Raw genomic sequence first — 22579 nt, forward strand, 5'->3', positions numbered from 1 at the left:
CCGCTCTGCTGCAGAACATTCTAGTACAGTTATCCTTGTCACTGTCCTTTGAATACCTGCCAACTCACTTTTTCTTGTAATCCCTGAGCTAATTCAGAGACAGGTTTGTATCTTTAAATTCAGCCTTCTTAGATGGAACCTCTCACAGCACCTCTGTCTTCTACTTTATAATGTTACAGTTGTGTTCATTTGCAGTGTTGAGTCATGTGGAACCCTGAACAACTCACAGCATCGGATGGGTTTTCATTGCCTTTGCTGTACTTTTTTTAATATCACTCTTGTTTGGCCCCTTAATCAGAGATTATAAACTCTTGCAAAACAGGATCAACTTTTAATTTTTCATAATTTTCACTTAGGTACAACTTGGTGTTAGTAGTTAATATTTACATATACTTCATTTTATTTATGTATGTATTTAACGAGTGAATATATTCAAACTCATTATTTAAATAGCTTTGCTTTCTTTTTGTTTTTGTGTGACTCCTGGGTTAAAAGAGAAGAAGGATTATTTTGCTTTGCCGGGCTCCTGTTTTCTCCTTTCCTCATGCTTGCATGTTTTCCCAGTGGTGCTCAGACTTCTTACCTATAGTGCAATCACTTGGGCCTTCAGACCCCTCACTACTGTTTGGTGCTGCTGTTCTTGTGTACTCTCTAGTGTGATTCCATGCCGTGACATCAGTTTGAACACGTGCACTGTTGTGCTCCTTTCAACTCTTAGCCAGAGCTCTGGCTTGTTTTATGCTAACTTGACATAAGCTAGAGTCATCAGAGAGGAAGAAACCTCAACTGAGAAAATGCCTCAGTAAGATCTGGCTGGAGGCAAACCTGCAGGGCATTTTCTTAACTAATTATTGATGGGAGTGGGCCCCAGCCTATTGCCTCTCCCCCCCCCCCCCCCCTTGGTTTGTGGTCCTGGGTTCTATAGGAAAGCAGGCTGAGCAAATCATGGGGAGCAAGCAAGTAAGCACCATGGCCTCTGCATCAGCTCCTGCCTCAGGCCTTGCTTCAGTGATGAGCAGCAGTGTGGAAGTGTAAGCCAAGCAAACCCTTTCCTCCCAAATTGCTTTGGCCAGGGTGTTTCATCACAGCAATAGTACCCCTGACTAAGACGGTCAGGCTTGAAGGTTTCCTGCCTCTTTCTTTCTCCATGGAATACAACCAGTCTCCACATGTCCTCTTCATGCTTGGTTTCTGCCCTTAGCCTATGCTCAGGTGAATGTTCACATCACTGCAGCATTCTTTCTTAATTCTCTGCTGCAACTCTCTGTCCTTATCAATCTAATCCCAGACTGATTTTCCCTAAAATACTAGGGGAATTACTGATAATCTGTGTCTCTTGCATACTTCCTAACTGCTGATATCAGACAAAATTCAGCTTGGATTTTTTTTTCCCCTTTTTGATGTGGCCATGTACCCTACCCCACCCCTGTCCCATTCTTTTCCCTTTCTGTTCTGTATACTGTGTTTCTAAATGAAATCCTAAGCAATTATCCTTCTACTCCTTTTACCCTGTCTTCTAACAGTCCTCTTACACACTGTCCCATCCGCCATTGGGGCTTAATTAAACCCTTGCCTAGTCCAGAATCCAAACTGGTCTCACTTTGTAAACTCAGACTGGACTTGAGTTACCGGCACACTAAGCATTTGCTCCGAGACATTCTAAGGCAAGATGTTGTTCATCATGTCTTCCTTTGGTGAGATTTCTGGAGAGCCAGGACAAGCTCAGAACCGCTTTTAAGTGCTCTGTAGCACTTGGTGAAAACTTGAGCTTCCATTTAGACCCACGTTGACAGTTAGCTAAAGAAAATTAAGTGGCATGGTTAGTTGTGGGAATAAACGAGATTTCAAATTTGGGTGATTTTCTTTTTTGTGAATAAAATTTCTAAATGATAGGAATCTCTAATACATAGTGTTTGAATTAAAATGGTCTTCTCTGAAAACAAAGCATTTAAAAAGGCATTTGAGAAAGCATTTGAGAAAACGAAGCATTTAAGAGCAGATGGGTTTTTAGAGAGCGTTTGGCAGACAGATTTAGTTTATATCTGTGTATCTGTATGCACTGAATGTTTATACATACATGATCTTGCTTATATACAAACTCAGTTGAGGGAGAAAAGATCCTGATATTCCATTTCCTTCTTTAGTGAGTATTTTAGAAATGCACATTTTAAAATTTATTTTTATTAAAATGGCAAGAAAAGAAGAAAGAAAACCCCTCTTTATTATTTGAGAGAGTCTGTGTAACACAGGCCTAGAATGTATAAATTCTGCCTCACCCTCCCCAGAAGCCTGGAGTTTTAGGTGTGTGCCACAATATTTGGCTTGGTTCTCAGTGATTTGTTTAACGTTTGTCAATTGGAATTTCTTACATGGATAGCAAAACTAAAAATTCAGATAAATGAGAGGCTTATAATGATTTTATTCTGGAGACTTGAGAGAAGGCATAGCCAGAGTCCTTCTCTTTTGTTACCTGAGTGTTGGTTATGCCTAAAATGTCTTGTTATAACAAGCCATCGATGCTTCTGGTGCTGATCCTTCAACTGCTTAAATATATATATATGAATTTATATGTGTTGGAATTGAATTCCCAACTTCTTTTAACTTGATTTTTTTTTATATATTCTATGAATGTTTTATGCCTTCTAAGAGTAAAGTCCTGTGCCTTCCTCATCCATGTATTAGTATGTCCTTAGTTTTGACCTTACTAAATACTCTTAAGAATCTTGTTAGAATCCATATTACCTGTTCTCTTTGTAGGTAAAAATAAAAGAATATTTGAAGCAGTCGATACTAGAAAAAGAAAAAAAATAGCATGTATGTGCATCAGTATGTGCTTCCTGCTGATCTGTACTCAATAGGGCTTGAACAGATTATGATTTTAGAGGTTTAGTCCATTAATATTATGGCAGTGGGCCTGGTGCTGGAGTAGTAGCTGAGAGCTACATCTTGATCTGCAGGCAGGCAGAGAAGGACACTGGGTTTTTTGAACTCTTGAAGGCTACTCTCATCAACACACTTCTCCTAAGGAAGCCACACCTATTCTAAGACTATACCTCCTAGCTTTCCAAGTAATGCGGTCGGGGACTTAGCATGCCTGTGTGTGAGCCTGTGGGAGCCATGCTCATTCAGACCACTACATATGGCTGTGTGGAGAGGGAGCACAGATTACATCAGGATTTTGGAGCTGAACACTGGAGAAGGTAGAGTTTTCTTTTACTCGGATGAGAACTGTGGTTTGAAGCATCAGGATTTAGAGCTATAGACTTGTTAATGTATCAGACTAAGATTTAATTTTCAGACATTTATATTTGAATACCTTAAGATAGCTTAGTAAAAATGGCAAGAAATAATTAGAATATGAGTCTGCACTCTGGAAAGACATTTTGATCTGGATGTGTGAATTTGGCAAGCATAACAATGAAGTTAATATTTAAAATCATGAAACTAGATGAGATCATTTTGAAATTAGTGTAGACCCCTCCAAAAAATGAGGAGAGAAAGAACCCTTAAACTGAAACCTCCTGCACCTAAATAATGTAAGTGAATATCAGAAGATTTCCCCTGCTGAGGATGGTGGTTTGAATATGCTTGGCCCAGGGAGTGGGACTATTAGGAGGTGTGGTCTTGTTGAAGGAAGTGTGCCACTGTGGGGGTGGGCTTTGAGACCCTTCTTCTGGCTGCCTGGAGGATAGTCTTCTCCTATTTTCCTCTGGAACAAGATGTATAACTTTCAGCTCCTCCAGCACCATGCCTGCCTGGATGCTGCCATATTTCACTCCTTGATGATAATGGACTGAACCTCTGAACCTGTAAGCCAGCCTCAACTAAATGTTGTCCTTTTTTTAAGAGTTGCCTCTGTCATGGTGTCTCCACAGCAGTAATTAAGATATCAGATAAGGTGCACTAGGTCACAGTGAGCCAGTGTTTAATCAGAAAAGGATAGGTTGCAAAAGCATATTGTTAAGGCATTTGATAGCTGTGGACATAGAAATTAGAAATAAGAAATTTAAAATCTTAGGCAATGAAGAGGTGAACTCACAGTCTTTAGTTGTCTTCTCTGAAGGTACTTAATGGTTCTGGAAGCTAAGGATCAGTGTTGGCCAGAAAGACTGAGACCTTCAGGAAAGGTGAAACTGTTTGAATGGTTAGGAATGTTGTGGTTTTTTTTTTTTTTTTCTTTCTTGGATTAAATGTTAACAGTTTCCTAGGCCTTACCCAACTCAGCTGACTAGATGGTATAGTCTGCCCTCTTCCTCCTGTGTCTGAAAAGATAGGAAACACTGTGACAGACACTATTACTTGCAACTATTATGTTCTTTATCCTCAGTGTCCAACATAGAATAACAGTAAGTAGATGTTCCTAGAAAACAGACATGACACAACTAGTGAGGTAATAGAAAAGAAGTTGAAAATAACTGAATGATAGATTTTGGGAAAGATGGACACATTTCCAATAGAGAAGTAAGCCTGTTAGGACAAATCAACCATTTAGAATTATGAAATCACTTCATAAGATTCAGAATACATGGAAAGATTTAAAAGCAGGGTAGATAAAACTGAAGTTAAGATTTGTGAATATGAAGACATCAATGAAATTTTTCTAAATGTAGCACAGCTTGATAAGAGCAAAACATGAAGAGAAGCAGAATTCAGTGTAAAGGCCCTTCTGAGTGCACTCTTAAGCAGAGAAGAAATGTGAGCAGAGCAACAGTCGAAGACAGAATTAATGACCGAGTTTAATAAACTGGTGAAAATATCAGCAATAGACTTGCAGTCTGGTGATCCTTAAGCAGGAAGAGTATATGAAGAAAATTTTTACCTAGGCATAGCTTATATTCTGGAAACTAAAGATGACATTTCAAGAGCTATTGGGGGAAAATATGGCTTATAACATATTAAATAGTACAGTATTTAATATATTCCCTTAGGATTTGGGAGTGAGAAGACAACTCTCAGTATACTCATTTATATTATTAAGTGCATTAGAGGCCCTGGCTGTCACAGAAAAGCAGAGAAGAAGTAAAAGGTTGGGACTGTGGAGTCAGCTTCGTTGGTGATTTCTTGTACAAGCAGGAAGGCTTAGTGTGGATCCCCAGCACCCACATAAAAGCCAGGTGGCTTTTGGCTTGTAACCCTAGCACTTAGGAAAGGGGACAAAGAGAAACATAACCTGGCAGCCATTCAGCTAATCAGTCTAGCTAGTCTGTGGACTCCAGGTTCAGTGAGAGCCATGACTGGACTCACTCTGCTTGTCAGCCTGCAGCAAGACCTAGTGTGAGGAGCTGCACCCCCTGAAGTTTCCACCTCTCCATCCCATCTGCAGCCCACACACAAAGTTACTACTATTTTCCTTCCTGTCTCCACTCGCACTATCCCTAGCATACAGATCATTAAACTAATACGTAATCCTACCTCCCTTTTCTTCATAGGCCCCCCTCCCTTGTTTCTATTTTTATTTGCTTCCATTCTGCATACTCATCTGCCGTAAGGTGATACCATATAAATATGTCAGATGTAAACAGGAAAAACAGTGATAATTAAGCTATCAGAATAAATAGTTTTGCTTTGAAGATAGGTTGATACATCAGTAGAACAGAATAGAACTGTATTGCCCAGTATAGACATTGACAACCACATGTGCCGATTGAGCATTGGAAGTGTGACTAGCTTGGATTAAAATCTGTTTTAAGTAAAGGACACACTATTATTATAGAGAGGGCTCTGTGGTTAAGAAGCACCTGCCCTGTAATCGTGAGGACCCATGTTCTGGTCCCAGTGTCCCTATAATAAGCCAGGAACCCCCCACAAACGCCTGTAACCTTAGCTTTAGGAGAGACAGACAGGCAGATAACTGGCTTTGCTGGTGTCTAGCGTAGCCGAGGCTCCAGCTGAGGTTCTGGGAGTGTCTGCCTGCTTGCTTGGTGTGCCTCATCATTTCACTGCCATTTGCCTTCCTTGTCTTTTCTTATTTTGTTTTTAACTATCATCACTTTTCTTTTTCTGAAAAAAGCTTAAGATTATTTTTAAAATGTGTTTTCTATAGTGGTATGGCCTTTGGGATAGTCGAACCTTAGAATAAGTAGCTTGAAATTGACATGCAGCACAAATCATCTTTCTGGAATGTTCTAGCTAGTCAGGTTGTCATAGTGAGCATTTGTATCTATACTTCCAGTTTTAGATTAAAGTGGGTCTGGGAAGGTCATAGAACACATGAAAACACAAAAAGGAGACTGAAAAGTCAGAAAGAAGACTAAACACCAGGGAACTCTAACACAGAATCCCTTCTAAGACTGCCGGGTTCCACTCGGGTGTTTCTGAGGCATGAAAAATCTTTTCTTTTTTCAAGACAGGGTTTCTCTGTGTAGCCCTGGCTGTCCTGGAACTCACTCTGTAGACCAGGCTGGTCTAGAACTCAGAAATCCGCCTGCCTCTGCCTCTCAAGTACTGGGATTAAAGGTGTGCACCACCACTGCCCAGCATGAATACTCTAAAGATTTCATGGAGATCAGGGGCCTGGAACTTTGGTGTGTGACTAGGCTCGGAAGGAAGGAATAGATTTTCAGTTGGAATTTCAGTGAAACAGCAGTTTAATATAAGTTGATTATGCCTTGGTTTTATAGTTCAAACTGTTTTCATGTGCTGTTTTATCCTAGTAAACTAGTTATATATTTTTTTCTACAGCTATTATGCAGAAAGCAAGGATAGTAATTAACTTTGCTGAAGTCAGTAGTTGATAGTATTAAAACTGACATCTTATGAATCCCAAGGTACTTTTTAATTTAATTTAATTTTATTACATATATTTACTCCTTGTATCATGCATACACGTGATGGACGGAGATCAGAGAACAATTCGTGAAAGTCACTGCTCTCCACCATGGGGTCTTAGCATCAAACTCTGGTTACGTTTCATAGCAAGTGGCTTTAGCCACTGTGCCCACCCTCACCCTGAGATATTTCTATTTTAGATAATTTTACACATCAAAATGTGTAACTTTTACAAATAAAGAAAATCTTAGGAGCAGTTTTATTGGTTCTTTAGCCTTACACCCCGAGACTTTTCTGCTTGTATAATAAGGGCTATGCCTGAGAACTTAGAACCCTACTGTTTGAATTCTAGCTTTGCAAAATACTTTCTTAGGGAGGCTTCAGTACTCAAAGTCTATAATGTTTTTTATTTTAAATTTCTCTCTCTCTCTCTCTCTCTCTCTGTGTGTGTGTGTGTGTGTGTGTGTGTGTGTGTGTGTGTGTGTGTGTGTATGTGTTTCAGTCATCAGTCTTCTTCCACTGTGGTACCCAGGATCCAAGTCAGGTGGTCAGACCTGTGTCCCAAGAGGTCTTACCATCTGAACCCTCTTGCCAGCCCTATGATTTGTCTTTGAGTGAAGTCATAGTGATAGTGTTACAAGCTAAACATCTCTGAGCAAATTTTTTTTAAAAATCTAAAATCTTTTGAGTGTCCACATGAAGCTAGATGAGTTGTAGATTTCAGATATTTTAATTACAGCTATTCTCGCAGTAGTCTATACAGGTACTCCAAATCCCTGAGGTCAGAAACTCCTCTGAACTCAGCCTCCACTTAGAGTTATTCTCTGAGACATTATTTCCTATAACTTTTTTTAATTTCTGTCTTCAGGAGCCTCCAGAAGATGATGCAAACATAATTGAGAAGATCCTGGCATCTAAGACTGTCCAGGAGGTCGGTAGCTCCTGTTTAATGTTTCTTTGTCACTAACAAACACAGCCTCCTAGTAAAAAAGGGTTTGCCTGGAGAACTAACTATTCATCCTTAGCTACAATGAGAAGAACATTGTCCTTGTGAAGGGTTTTAGGACACTTAGTTCTTAAATGTCTTAAGTGACTCAGTTGATAGTTTTCTCGATTAAGACCCTAACAAAGGTATTTTTATCTCTTTGTTGGTGGAGCCCAAAAAATGTCATCGGGGCCAAGAAGAGGTGGATGGGCAATCGTAACAGGAAACATTGGGGAATTTTCTTTAGGTGTCTTGGGCGTCTTAGGACTCCCCAAGAGCACGTTTCATGACTGAGGCAGTGTGTTGGTTCCAAATCAGATGTAGGTTATCTTTCCTGCAGAGCAGGCTTGTTGTTATTGCCATTTGGAGAGAGAATAGCAGGGGAAGCCAGCAAAAGATGAACTTAAGTTCCTTCTGCACCAGGCTGTGGTCCATACATTTCTGGGTCTTGGGCCAGCCTGGACTGAAAGCTTTTTCCACATGGACATTAAACAGATGCTAGAAAAGGCCCCTTTTCCATACCCCTTTATTCTATTGGATTTTTGGAAAATTTGGGGTTAGGATTAGCTGTTAGCTTGTAAGAAAAGACTTGTGATAATAGAAATTCCTCTCAGAAATCCCTCCCAAAATGAGGCATAGGTATTGGTTGGTTCACCTGTTTTGTTTGGGCCTGTATGAATGACCTTCCTGAGGTATGGACTGATAACTGCTTATTCTTGGTTTACAGGTTCACCCAGGAGAACCTCCATTTGACCTAGAGCTTTTCTACGTTAAGTATAGAAATTTGTACGTCTGTTTGATATGCTGCATGTATTTGAATTTTATATGAATAAAACTTTCTTTCCCATGACACTAAAGGGTCTTCTATATTTTCAGAAACTGGACCCTAAGGCACGACCTTGACTGAGTTAAATTCATCTTAGGCAATGTTACTCATTTAGGTTTATATAGAATCATCTGGGAGGCTTTCAAAACTACCAAAGGCCTTGTTCCAGCCAAGACCAGTTGATTCTAGTCAGAGTGTGCCCTGAGGACTGACGTGTTTTTAAAACTTCCCTGGGCATTTCTCAAGTGCACCCAAGGTGAACAAGCTGTTCAGTGGTGTATATTTTTCCTTCTTGATTTCTCTCCTTTCTGCTACCTGCCTACATTCACTGATAGTTTGTCTGGTAAACCTGCCCCTTTGTCTGTTGAGTCAGTTTCAGTGGAACTTGCAGAGAAATTAGTGATTAGAAATTAATCTTCTATTAATTGCTCTAAAAACAAGGCCTTTCTAAGCAGTGCCCAGCAGTGTCACAGCTGCTGTTTCTGTGTATAAAGTATGGCCATCCTTTTTATTGAAGCCTTAATAATATTTTGCTGTTTGTCTCACAATTGTGTGTCTTTGGATAGTTCCTATTTACATTGTAAATGGGCCACAATGGAAGAATTGGAAAAGGATCCCCGCATCGCACAGAAGATCAAGCGATTTAGGAACAAACAGGCCCAGATGAAGCACATTTTCACTGAGGTGAAACAATGTATATTAACTCACTTCACTACTGCTTATCTTTCTGCATTGAATACCTAGGCTGACTTTCTAAGCTCAAACTAAATTACTGAGTAACTCTATTGGTCAAGTCTGATATGGGTGCTGATAAACTGAACATAACCACGTATTCACTAAACTTTCTAAACTGACAGCTTGGACAATATATAGTATGAGAACAGTATACATACAGTTGTAGGCCCTCCTCCAACAATGGACATTCAGAAACAAAAAGCTATAAATGTTAGAAAAAATAAATAATTAAGCTTGAGAATTTCAAAACACAAGAAAAGACTAGTGAGTTTGCGTGTTAAATCTGTTGGTTCAGTAGGCACAACAAGCATCTCAAGTAAATAGAAAATACAGGGAGAGTCTGTGTATGATTTCTCCCTAATTACACACACGTCCATACTGGTACAGCATACATTTTTGTTCAACAAAGGAATCTTCGTATTTACACATACATATAAGTTAAGTGCCTACACAGACATTTGCCAGACAGCTTTAATAAGAAAAGTACCAGGCCTGAAGTGGAAGAAGTGGACAAATGCGCAGGGAAGTCAGAGAGAAGGAAATGTTCAGGTCATTAAGCATACCAAATGTTTGACTTCCATAGAAACCAGAAGAAGCGCAAACAAAATTGAAATCTTCCAGTTTTTATTTATTAGATACGGGTTTTAAAGGTATTTAAAGCTGTACAGGTGGTTAGCCATTACTGGCAAGAGCATAGGGCAGGGACCCTGGCTTGTACTGACTGTGAGCACAAGTAGGTCTGACCCATCAGATGTCCTAAATCCGCATGTCCTTTCTCCTGTAGAGTCTGGTTCTGTCACGTGTCTTAAAGAAAGCATCGCGTCTTTGAACAAAGAATTGGCTATTTTAAAAGTAGCTTATTCGGTGAAAAATTAAAAGCAAATGCAATGTTGGATAACTGCCATTTGCTAAGTGACATATCCTATAGTATGCCATACTATACATTTAATAATAATACTAAAGAAAATTATTGGTGATTTGGAAATATGCTTAGTGTTATAAAGTGGTGTTGGCTAAATATAAGAAAACAAGAACAGACACAGGCTCTGACAGTACATGGCACATTCATACTAGAGTGCAGGAGGAAAGAAACACCAGAATGCAATCCATAGGAACTCTCCTGAGTAAATAACATAATATCCTATCATTTGTCTCTGGTCGGTGGAATTCTAACACTAGTGTCTTTCTTATGTGTAATGTATGGTTTTATGCAAATAATTTTTGAAGGAAAGAGACAATAAAAATTATTTTTAAACTATAGTCTTACTAGATCCTAAGAGGGCACGCAGGTGCCATCAGTCATTGTAAATTGCTCATCCATTCACCCAGCTGTGATTCACATTGTGGTCCTTTTCTGCTAGTGATAAGTTCCTTCAGGAGGACATGAGCTTTTGATCCCTCTGATATAACCTCACAGTTAGTGCTAAAGATGTAGCCCACTGCTGTGGCACTTGTCTCGGGTGTCTGAGGCCCTGGGTTCAGTTACACACACACTTTCCAGTAAAATTACAGTTTGGCCAGACTCTGTGGTGGATAAGCTTATGAGAACTGTTTTTTAATAACATGTTCCTCTGAAATAGAGTGTTGGGGGAAGGAAGGTGATGACTTAATGAGGACTGTTGTGAACCGTTGGATATTATATTCTGTTTCTCAGAACATGTATTGCACATCTCTGTTTTAGCAAGTATTGCAATGAACTAACTTGTTTACATGTCTGGTTCTTCCATTTTAAGCACTTTGAGGCAGACAGAGCCTGTGTCTTTCTTATTACTGGAGCTAGGCATGGGTCAGTGCTCATTACACCAGTTCCTTGCTTCAGACTTTTCAGTGTAGGTAGATAGGTAGGTAGGTAGGTAGATAGATAGATAGACAGGCAGACAGACCAAATTTAAACTTAGTGGTACAGTACTCTGTCTTTCTGATGCAGTCCCATAGGAATGATTTTTCCTTGGTGTTGAGTGTGTCTTATAATAATATGACAGGAGTTTGAACTGGTAGGAAAGAATGCTAGGAATTGAACCTGGGTCAGTCCAGCCAGTGCTCTTAGCCACAGACCCATCTCTAGTTCCAGGAATAGACTTTTAAAAGGTTGGAGTATATCATAGAAGTAAGGATGAGTGATAGTGGAAAGGATCTTTAACTATTGGGCATTTGTATTAGCAACTTGGATAAATGATAAGTAATATTCTTGTGATATGAATTTTGAATTTTGGGTTGATCATCTTCATGCTCATTATTTCAAATCATACATATATCATACATACATACGCACATAAATACCATACATAGCCTTTGCTCAGCATCTCTCCCCTCATTCAGGCATAAAGTACCAGTAAAACCTTTTCTTCTGTAAGGGTTAAAGGGAAGCACTTGGCAGAACTTGGGATACACATTCACTACTTTTAAATGTGACCGAATCTATCCTTCTTTGGAAGTATAATATGCATAAATATGTTAATTAATTCAAAGTGTACATCCCAGTTGGTTTTTTACAAAATAAAACATGTGTAACTACCACATAAATCAGGAAATAGAACCTTATCAGTGTTACAAAAAGGAAATTATCATTCCAAGTCACCAAGGCAACAGTGAGCTCTAAGACAGAGGGATCCCTTAACCCGGCCTTTTCATATTGTTATAGACGGTGTTACTTGGCCACGGTTCAGACTATATAATGGTTTGGATCCTTTAAATTTAGTCATGAAGAGCAGAATTTGAGGTCAGTCTTTCAGAAATGTCTGTGAGATGACTTATTCTCAAGCACAGCTCTTCGGTCTGTTTTCTGGAAAGAGTCCATAGTAGGGGCCACTTAAAAGTGACACACTGGTTGCTAGAGTTGAGGGAAGAAAACTGCACATCTTAACTCTACTCTGTTTACCTCAGCCTGATGAAGACTTGTTCAATCCAGATTATATAGAAATTGATCGTATCTTAGAAGTGGCCCACACCAAGGATGCAGAAACAGGGGAGGTAGGTGTGTTGCCTTTTTCCTTTCGTAAAGTATGTCACTTCTTTCCTCACATTATGTCTCATCAAAAATGGTCTGTTTTAATGGCATTCATGCGTTCTCATGCAGGTTGACTACTTCACCAAGTTTCTTGTATTTTCCCACCAGGAAGTAACACATTACCTGGTAAAATGGTGCTCCCTGCCATATGAAGAAAGCACCTGGGAGCTAGAAGAAGATGTGGATCCTGCAAAAGTGAAAGAATTTGAATCTCTACAAATTCTCCCTGAAGTTAAACATGTGGTAATATATCAACATGTCTGATACCTCTTATAACATAAAATTTTGAAGTTAGTAATAATGATGTGTATTTGACTGGGTTTCTGAGTGGCTTCTGAAGTGTCTTACCTTTGATGTTCCCTCCCCTTGACAAACTTCATCTGCATCCTGCACAGCACTTGTTCTGATCTGTTTTAACATGTGTAACTGGTAAGAAGCTTGGGCATGTGCTTAGAATCCTTGGAGTGCACCAGTCCCTTGGTACCAGTAACATGGAATGCAGGGGAGATGGGTGTAGCTCCCTGTTTTGAATCTCTTGCTCCTTCCATGGTCTTTTTTCATTGTTTTTAACACCCACCCACACCCCCTCAACTAGAATATTCTTAAGGTGAGAGACTGGTAATGGTCCTTCATGGATCCCTGGAACCTCAAAGAGAAGGCATAGAATTCTGAGATAGCTTTATTGTTGGCTCTTCTGATTCTGGGTCTTTTGTATCAGCGATTAAAAGGAGGCAGAATTGGAATCAGAGCCTTGTTAGGATAGAACTATCCTGAAAAGATCACTTGTTAAAAAGAATGTAACTGTAGACTTTAGTGATCTGTTTTTGGTATTTTTGTTCTATCACCATTTTTATATAAAAATAGCCAGTTATTTAATTTTGCATCATTACCTTACCTTGTAGAGTTCCCAGTGGCCTGAGTGGCATTGGGTTCAGGGATCCAGGCTGGATGGTTTTGGAAGTGATTGCTATGAAGGGACAGGGTGGGCTAGTGAGAACAGGAATGAGTGTCTTTGTCCAGACTTTGCCATAGTAAGTCTCCCTCCTTTCCTTCTGGAGTCTCCTATCACTTCCTCTCAGTGAGCTGCAGTGGCCTCTGTTGCACTTCTCCCGTTTTCCTAGCTTATTCTCACTGAAACGCACATTTAAAATTCTAAGCTGAAATGGTGACTACAAGTGTGCTGCTGCTAACATCCTCCTCTGCCATGTGAGAGAGCTCAGTCTCACGCAGCAGAAGTGATCTGTAGGTGAGTTGTCACATCTGGAAGGTCATGGATAGCTTATGTTAAACTTCAGGTATACGTGACAGAATGGAAGTTATTTTTCAGATACTGCATGCGAATGGCTCAGCTTTATTAACAGTATATGTTAGGTATAAACCCATTGTAGTAATTCAAAGTAAAGACTAAAATTGCTATATAGAAAAATGAAAATCTAGTATCCTTATTTCTAACTGATAGCTAAGGATTGAAGATCTTAAAATGTCACTTCAGACACTTAGTTTATAAACTAAAAAGTTGTGCCTATGTGTAAATAAGAAATATGAATCCTATAGGAAAGCTCAATATATAAAGATTTAAATAGTCTTCCAAGTAAATCAGCACTGCCATCTTAACTGAAATTCCATAGTAATTTTTTAAAAAACTGAGTCTAAACTTAGAGTAGTAAGATACAATCACAGAGCCATTTCTTGTGTATATATGCACACATAATGTCTTCTTGTGTTGGTTTTCACATTATTTCCTTGTTTATTTACCCATTTAGTTGTTGCAGGAAGAGAAGGGGTTGTAACAGGGAGCTTACCGCTTGGCTAAACTGGCTGACCTATCTCCAAAGATCCGCCCATCTCTGCCCTACCACTCCTTACTTGGCACTTCATTGTAGATGTACGTGGCCAGGCGTAGCTTTTTGTGGGGGACTAGCTGTCCACATTCATGTGTTCATGTTTACATGACATGTACTTCTCTCATTAAGCCAGCTCTACTACCTCAGCAAAGACAACTTTAGAAATAATTCTCATCAGACACATAGCTTCAGTGATTAAAGAAAGGTTTTATTGCAGTAGATGAACAGCCTATGGAAAAATAATGAACAGTATAGATACAGCTCCATCGTTGTCTTGAAACTTAATATATAAGGGGCTGGAGAGAGGGTTAAGAGCATGTATTGCTCTTACAGAGAACTCAGGTTCATTTGTCGGCCAGTTCGCAATTACGTGTCACTGCACCTGCAGTCCATCTGACACCCGCCCACTTCTGGACACCCAGGCACTGTACTTTCTCATGTGCACACACAGAAATAGACATACAAACACACTTTTTTTGTTTGTTTGTTTGTTTTTTGAGACAGGGTTTCTCTGTCTGTCCCGGAACTCACTTTGTAGACCAGGCTGGCCTCAAACTCGAAATCCGCCTGCCTCTGCCTCCGGAGTGGTGGGATTAAAGTTGTGCGCAATGCAGTCACCTTGTGAATATTAATGAGGCCACCATTATTATTATATATATATTATAAAGTTTTTAAAAAGATTTATTATTTTACAAACATACTTTTTAAAATAATAAATCTTTTAAAAAACTTTATATATAATAATGTGGCCTCATTAATATTCACAAGGTGACTGCATTTTAGAAACTGGTATTTCAAATGGCAAAATAAAAGAGTAAAGATGCAGCCGGGCGTGGTGGCACACGCCTTTAATCCCAGCACTCGGGAGGCAGGGGCAGGCGTATTTCTGAGTTCATATTCATAATATGGCAAAAGTTAGAGAATGTAGCACCATTAAGAAAAGTAACAATAGCCACTCTAGAAATCAGTCTGGCAGTTCCTCAGAAAATTGGACATAGTACTACCTGAGGACCCAACTATACCATTCTTGGGCATATACCCAGAAGATGCTCCAACATGTAATAAGGACACATGTTCCACTATGTTCATAGTCGTCATATTTATAACAGCCAGAAGCTGGAAACAACCCAGATATACCTCAACAGAGGAATGGATTCAGAAAATGTGGTACATTTACACAATTGAGTACTACTCAGCTATTAAAAACAATGACTTCATGAAATGCGCAGGCAAATGGATGGGATTAGAAAATATCCTGAGTGAGGTAACCCAGTCACAAAAGAACACACATGGTATACAATCCACAGACCATATAAAGCTCAGGAAGAAGGAAGACCAAAGTATAGATGCTTCAGTGCTTCTTAGAAGGGGGAATAAAATATTCACAGGAGGAAATATGGAGGCAGAGTGTGGAGCAGAGACTGAAGGAAAAGCCATCCAGAGACTGTCCCACCTGGGGATCCATCCCATATACAGTGGCCAAACCCAGAAGCTATTGCAGATGCTGGGAGTGCTTGCTGACAGGAGCCTGATATGGCTGTCTCCTGGTAGGCTCTGGCAGAGCCTGACAAATATAGAGGTGGATGCTCGCAGCCAACCATTGTACTGTGTTCGGGGTCCCTGATGGAGGAGTTGGAGAAGGGACAGAAGGAGCTAGGGGGTTTGCAGCCCCATGTGGGGAGCAACAGTGTCAGCCGGCCAGGCCCCGGGGAGGTCCCAGGGTCTGGCCCACCAACCAAAGAATACACATAGAGGAACCCATGGCTCGGTTGCATATGTGGCAGAGGATGTGGCCTTGTTGGACATCAGTGGGAGGAGTGGCCCTTGGGCCTAAGGGTGTTCAGTGCCCCAGTGTAGGGGAATGCCAGGATGGGAAGGTGGAAGTGGGTAGGGGGGTAAGGGAGCACCCTCTTAGAGGCAGGGGGAGGGGGCATGAGAGAGGGGGTTTCCAGAGGGGAGACCTGGAAAGGGGAAAACATTTGAAATGTAAATAAAGAAAACATCCAAAAAAAGAAAACAGCAATTTGAATCTGTCCTTAGAACAGCATTTGGGATTTGCTATCTTGCCAATGGTTCTGTGTTGTTTAACACCTCTGTGCACTGCGCTCTCTGTTCCCTCCCTAGGAACGACCTGCCTCTGATGCATGGCAGAAACTGGAGACATCCCGTGAGTATAGGAACAGTAACCGGCTGCGAGAGTACCAACTCGAGGGGATGAACTGGCTTCTTTTCAACTGGTACAACAGGTGAGGGTCCTGAGCCAGCTCACACACTACAGCTGCCTTCGTTGCCTTGACCTGAGGTACCCTGAGGCTTAGAACACTGGATCTGGAATCATTCCCAAACAACTAAAGGAGAAATGAGTAGAGGGCACGGTCTGACCCAAAGGATAGTGACGAAGCTCTGAGGGTGGGCATTGGCTGGCTGGGTTTGATACAGGGTCTAATGTGGTCAGGTAGTCTCAATCAAATTCGGTATTGTATACTAAGAAAACCTTAAACTCCTGACCCCTTCTTCTTCCTCCCAAGTGCTAGAATTACAGTTTTGTGCTACCACACAACTTAAGTTGTTACGCCCACTGTTCCTCAATTTAAAGTCTGTGAAAGAGAACATATCTAGATTCTAGACTCACTCCACTATTTGTCACTCAGCTGTTACTTAATTTTATTCTGGTTCTTATTAGAATCTAAAGGAACCAGATGAAATCTGGAAAACATAACTCGAGATTTTCTTATGATTGGCTATTGTATCCCATTCAGTTATTTTTAAATTAATGCATTGTAATGCAAAACACACTTAAAAAGGATTCAAGTGGCCTAATGTTCTAGTGTAGCTTCTGCTACTTACAGTGTGACCCAGAGCATAACTTACCCAACTAAACCAGGTCTTGGGTCTGAACAGTGAGGGAGTGAGACCAGATGCAGTAACTTGTCTTCCAGGACCACCATCCTGCTTCTCATCACCGGAAGATAGCAATGTTTATAGTCTTTCATGTGAAGGAATTTATTATGTAGGTTAAAATGTTGTCATTTGTTAACACAGAGGCTACACAGTGGGACTCCTTTCCATCTTTACTTTGGTGTCAAGGAAGTTTGCAGTTCTAAAAACTGTCTTAAAGAATCACAGGTGTTCCCTCATGAGTACAGTTGAGTACAGTTGAATATGTGTGACACAGAAAAAAAACAGGCTCTCTGTGGGGAAATGGAGAACAGCGCCGGGACAGGGATAAGAAGAACCAAAAATAACGACATACACAATGGCATGTATGCTATCTTAAAAATTAATTTAAAAATTAAATTTTAAATGATCCAGCCTGGGTTATTGACATTTCCCCTTAATATTGTTTTATAATATTTTTAGTTTCTATTCTAAAAGCGTTGTTTTAGAAATATTCTCATAAATTGGCATAAGCAGAGTCTAAATAATTATAAAACTAGCCTTAATTTGATCACTATGAAATTATAAAGCCTTCATTAGCCTCACAGGTCAGAGTTTTAGTTATAACTAGCCTCTGTAATTTCCCTATGTTGGTAATGAATTACCCATACTTCTTACCCTCTGCAGAAAAAACTGTATATTGGCTGATGAAATGGGCCTAGGGAAAACCATCCAGTCCATCGCATTCCTTTCAGAAATCTTTGTCAGGGGAATCCACGGCCCCTTTCTCATCATTGCCCCACTTTCCACCATCACTAACTGGGAGCGAGAATTCCGGACATGGACGGAGATGAATGCTATTGTGTACCACGGCAGCCAGATCAGCAGGCAGATGATCCAGCAGTATGAAATGGTATACAGAGACGCGCAGGTGAGCCTCTCTACCCAAAACCTCAGACCTGCCTTTCTGCCACTTGCCTTCAGGGGCTCCAACCCGTATCTCTAGCTGCTGTTGGCTTGTTTGTCGAGTTCTATCTGCTGAGGCTGACTTCTGTGTAAGACTATGATAACACAGATTAAAGAAATGCTTTCTTATCCCCATGAGGTGTATCTGAGGTCTTTTTTTCAGCACTGAAAACTTGGCTTATTGGCTAGTCTGTGAAGTTGCTTTTGTGTGCAAAAGATTTTGTCTCGACTGTTACATACTTATTAAAGAAAATAAAAATAAGTGTGTGAGTCAGGCATGATGGTACACTCCTTTAATCCCCGGGAGGCAGATGCAGCAGATCTCTTGAGTTTGCAGTCTGCCTGATCTACATAACAAGTTCCAGGCCAGCCAAGGCTACATAGTGAGACTCTGTCTCAAAACTAACAACAACAAAAAAAATTTCTTTTTAAAAATACATGGTGTTTAGAATTTGAGCCCAGGGAATTAGTAGAGAAAATGAAGAAATTGGATAGAGAAAGGTAAAATACGGGTTTCATGTTGAAAATACAGCTTTGTTATGCTTTTGTTATAGTAATCAGTTAACGAAGTATGGGTCTGTACTTTTACTGGGCACTGATTGTCATAACTAAAGTAAAAATTAAATAATCAGGCAGAGGAAAACCAGGGCTTCAGACAATGCTGATAATTGCTTGGCAGAAATTTTATATTGCTTCATTATTGGGCAGCTCTGAGATGTGATGGCAGCAGTTAGACAGACAGCAAGACAGGGGTGTACCTGTCCACTAGGCACATGCACAGCACTACCGGAGTTTGTGCTAGCACCTGAGTTATAAGGTAAACTTACGTAGCAGAGGGTTTTCTTGAGTGTTGAAAGTATTAGGGTTAGGTAGACTCCAGCTGGAGATAATTCATGAGTCCTAGCTGCTTTCCTTCGGATCATAGTTAAGAAATGAAAAGCTCCCTGTTGCCCTCATTTTGTCTTAACTTCATGAGGCCAGTGACTCATAAATTCATTTCCTTGATATTCTGAGTTTTCTCTCATTTAAACAGCCGGTTCATTCTTACGGTTTTTGTTTTTTTTTTCATTTTTTATATGAGAGAAAACAGGATATATTGGCATCTCTTCTGTCATTGAATTATGCTGTTTCTCTCAAGTCTACTATTAGCAGAATTCAGTAGCTGTGGTGTAAAGCTCTGCTTTTGGCTTGTCATCCTCAGGGAAACCCCCTTTCAGGAGTCTTCAAGTTCCATGTCGTCATCACGACATTTGAGATGATCCTGGCAGATTGCCCAGAGCTGAAGAAAATTCACTGGAGCTGTGTGATAATTGATGAGGCCCACAGATTGAAGAATAGGAACTGCAAGCTTCTGGAAGGGTTAAAGCTCATGGCCCTGGTGAGAGCTAGCTAGCTTTTTACATAAATAAACATAAATTCCTTCTACTCAGAATGGAGGGAGTATCCCAAGGCCTTGTGCACGTCTACATCCTTTGTGCCATAGATTGATTCCCTGGGGGGGCCTAGAAAGCACTAAAATAACATGGAATTTGCAACCTGGAACTGCGAGGTGTTTATAGTTTGTTTCTTGGTCCTGAATGAATTGGTGCCAGAGAGGATAGACTTCTTTTTTTTTTTTTTTTTTAAGATTTATTTATTTATTTTATGTATACAAGTACACTGTAGCTGTCTTCAGACACACCAGAAGAGGGCATCAAATCCCAGTATAGATGGTTGTGAGCCACCATGTTGTGGCTGGGAATTGAACTCAGGACCTCTGGAAGATCGGTCAGTGCTCTTAATTAACCTCTGAGCCATCTCTCCAACCTGAGTCTTTTAACATTACTGCCTTGTAACAGTGGATAGGCACTTAGTGATTTTGAGTGAATGAATGGTTGATCTAGTTTTCATGAAATTGCTGCTGAAATGATGTGAAAAGGAAATTGGCCTATTCATGACTCTACACATATACAATATTGGTACTCTGTCTTTTCATTAAAGATTTGCCAGAAACTAAACACAAATTACCCTGGCTAATTTTTTCACCACAAACATGTACTATTTTTGTGGCTCCAACATGGTTCACAATCTGCTCTCATTTTTATAGGAACACAAAGTGCTGCTCACAGGAACACCCTTGCAGAACTCTGTGGAAGAGCTCTTCAGTTTGCTTAACTTTCTAGAGCCCTCACAGTTCCCTTCAGAAACTGCTTTCTTAGAGGAGTTTGGCGATCTCAAAACAGAAGAACAGGTAATTCGGAGCCTAAAGGATTGAGACAATATAGTGATTAAGAAAAGTGCAAGTCTCTATGAGGACAGAATGTTTTAAGAGTCCTACTCTTGTAAAATGAGCATTGCCTCCTTTGTTTTGTGTATTCATTTGTTTATGTTGACAAAGGCACCTAATTATTAGCAATTCTTGTTGTTAATAAGAATTATTATTTCCTGCTTCACTGAAGGCCCTGTACTCTCACTGATGTGATTTGTAGCTCTGGCCTCAGTAGCAAGCTGTTGTCTTTTGCTTCCCTGTTCCTTTGTCTTTTCTGCTCCATAATCTGCAGCATGTTTCCAGGGCCTCTCTTCTTATGCGTTACACAAATGTGAGTAAAAGAAGCCAGCCATACATGTGGAGTAACTGAGTCTAATTTTGTCCCAATTGCCTGGACTTTCCCTGCTTTTGAAGATCTGTTAAAAGTCTAGTTTATTGGACCCAATTTAAAACAATATTAATATTCATCTATTGTTGATAGAAATATTTACTATGAATTATAAAAATGTGTCAAACAAGTTTAAATGCTATAAGACGAACAAAATAACAGAGTTGTGAATGTAAAAGCAAAGATCAGACCTGTTTAAGAATCTAGACTAAGGGAGACAGTACAAGTGTAAGAATCTTTTACAATAGGTAAGTTTCCAATGATGAAAAAGGAAAACTGACTCCTGTCCACGAGAGGGGGGCTCAGAATACTGAGTGCCAGGAGCTCACACAGTGGTGACAGGTGACCCGGTCGGGCTGAACAGGATGACTGTACTACAAGAAAAGCCAGAAGAGCTAGAATGTGTTGTGGGAAGAGAAATGGGGGTTGAAAAACAAGAGGGTAACAGAAGTCTTACACATTTTTATTTTAAGAAAGGCATAGTTCTATAAATTGATTAGCAACATTGCAAAAGTGTGGTAGTGTAAAAAATTTGGAGACCACAAAGGTTTGAGACTACGACCAACTGATGTCAAGAGTGTGCTCTGGTTCCAGTCTGATGCTTTTACTTGTCCTGCAAGTCAGACTTTGAAAACAGTAAAAAAATAAATTAAAAATTTAAAAAGCACATGTAATTTTCCCCCTCTGCATTTCAATATCTGTTGATCCTTCAAAAGCCAGCACCAGCCCTCTCCACTTTTGGACCATTGGAAATACATCCTCTTCTCCCATTGCACTGAATTTGTGGTATGCATTTTTTCTTCTTCCTAGACAATGATCTCCTTGAGGACAAGGCCCACATCTTCTCCAAAGTTGTGTTTGTTGTATTGACCAGCACAGTGTCTGGCATGTAGTATACTCTAAGTGATTCAGGTATGAACCAAGTGAAGGGCAAAAGCTGAACCCGGCATGTGGCAGATTGACATTTGTCCGTACCTTTAACAATTAGCTAGCTCTGTTTTCCTCTTTAGGCTCTTACATAGTAATTCTCCACCCATTGGGGGAACTACATTCCTAAATGCCTTCAGATAATCAAGGTCTAAAGAAAGTTAGGTTTAAAATTGGGATTAGTTCATTAGCTATCTGGTTTATTTTAATTGACACAAAAATTGCATTTTTGTGTGTGTGTACAATATCCTTTGAAATATATATATATATATACATAGTAGAGTAGCTGAATCAGGCTACTTAACCTATGCAGTACACTACCATCGTACTTTTTGTGGTGAGAATACTCAAAATCACTCTCAGAGCAGTCCTCAAGAATACGTGTTACTATAGTTTCCATGTTATGCAGTAGCTTTCTTGACTTCGTTCTGTCTAATTAAAATGACCAACATCTCCCCAGACCCACTCTCTGATAATCATCATTCTACTTACTGTTTGAAGAAGAAATGTTTATTTTAAAACACAATACATATAAGCTCAGAAGTGTCTGTTTACAATATAAAAGCATGCTCATCATTGTCTAAAACCTGTTTCACTAAGTATCTCTTTAACCTCCCTGCAAGTGGTGCTGTGTTTCTTCAGGAAGCAGTGCTACAGCAGGTCCTGCCCCTTATAGAAATGTTGAACAGCAAGCCCTTTCTGACTTTAGAACTTAATTTCTTTTGTATTCTCCTGTTTTTATTTTATTTTCTCATCAGGGTTGATCTTGCTGGTACTACACTTGAGCTGTATGTAGATTAACTCAGGTGCTTTGACTCTGAACCACCTATCCTGTCATTGTCTTCTGGAAGAGGGAGAGAGTTCCCTTGCTGCAGTCTAGTGAATGGAGATCTTTGTGCAGATGTGGGTTCTTAGACTCAGAGCCAGATTATAGCAGAGAATACTACCAGGCTTTGAATGGCCCACATAATGACAGCTCCCATGATATTGCTATACAACATTCTTTAT

The 22579-nt window shown here is 40.0% G+C and overlaps 1 protein-coding gene across 9 annotated transcripts in view; it reads left to right on the plus strand.

Moving 5' to 3' along the window:
* Positions 1 to 22579, plus strand: part of Chd6 (chromodomain helicase DNA binding protein 6) — a 162763-nt gene that overhangs the window by 75254 nt on the left and 64930 nt on the right. For all 9 annotated transcript variants that reach the window (XM_085832597.1, XM_085832599.1, XM_085832592.1 and 6 more), the window contains 9 exons: positions 7637 to 7699; positions 8481 to 8539; positions 9146 to 9263; positions 12198 to 12284; positions 12430 to 12564; positions 16290 to 16411; positions 17730 to 17973; positions 19210 to 19386; positions 20095 to 20238. In XM_085832597.1, the coding sequence (XP_085688723.1) occupies positions 7637 to 7699; positions 8481 to 8539; positions 9146 to 9263; positions 12198 to 12284; positions 12430 to 12564; positions 16290 to 16411; positions 17730 to 17973; positions 19210 to 19386; positions 20095 to 20238 (1149 nt within the window). The remainder of the gene's footprint in view (positions 1 to 7636; positions 7700 to 8480; positions 8540 to 9145; positions 9264 to 12197; positions 12285 to 12429; positions 12565 to 16289; positions 16412 to 17729; positions 17974 to 19209; positions 19387 to 20094; positions 20239 to 22579) is intronic.

The sequence above is a fragment of the Mus caroli genome, unplaced genomic scaffold (genome assembly GCF_978045245.1).
Source record: "Mus caroli unplaced genomic scaffold, Mus_caroli_1 scaffold_2, whole genome shotgun sequence".
Lineage (NCBI taxonomy): Eukaryota > Metazoa > Chordata > Mammalia > Rodentia > Muridae > Mus > Mus caroli.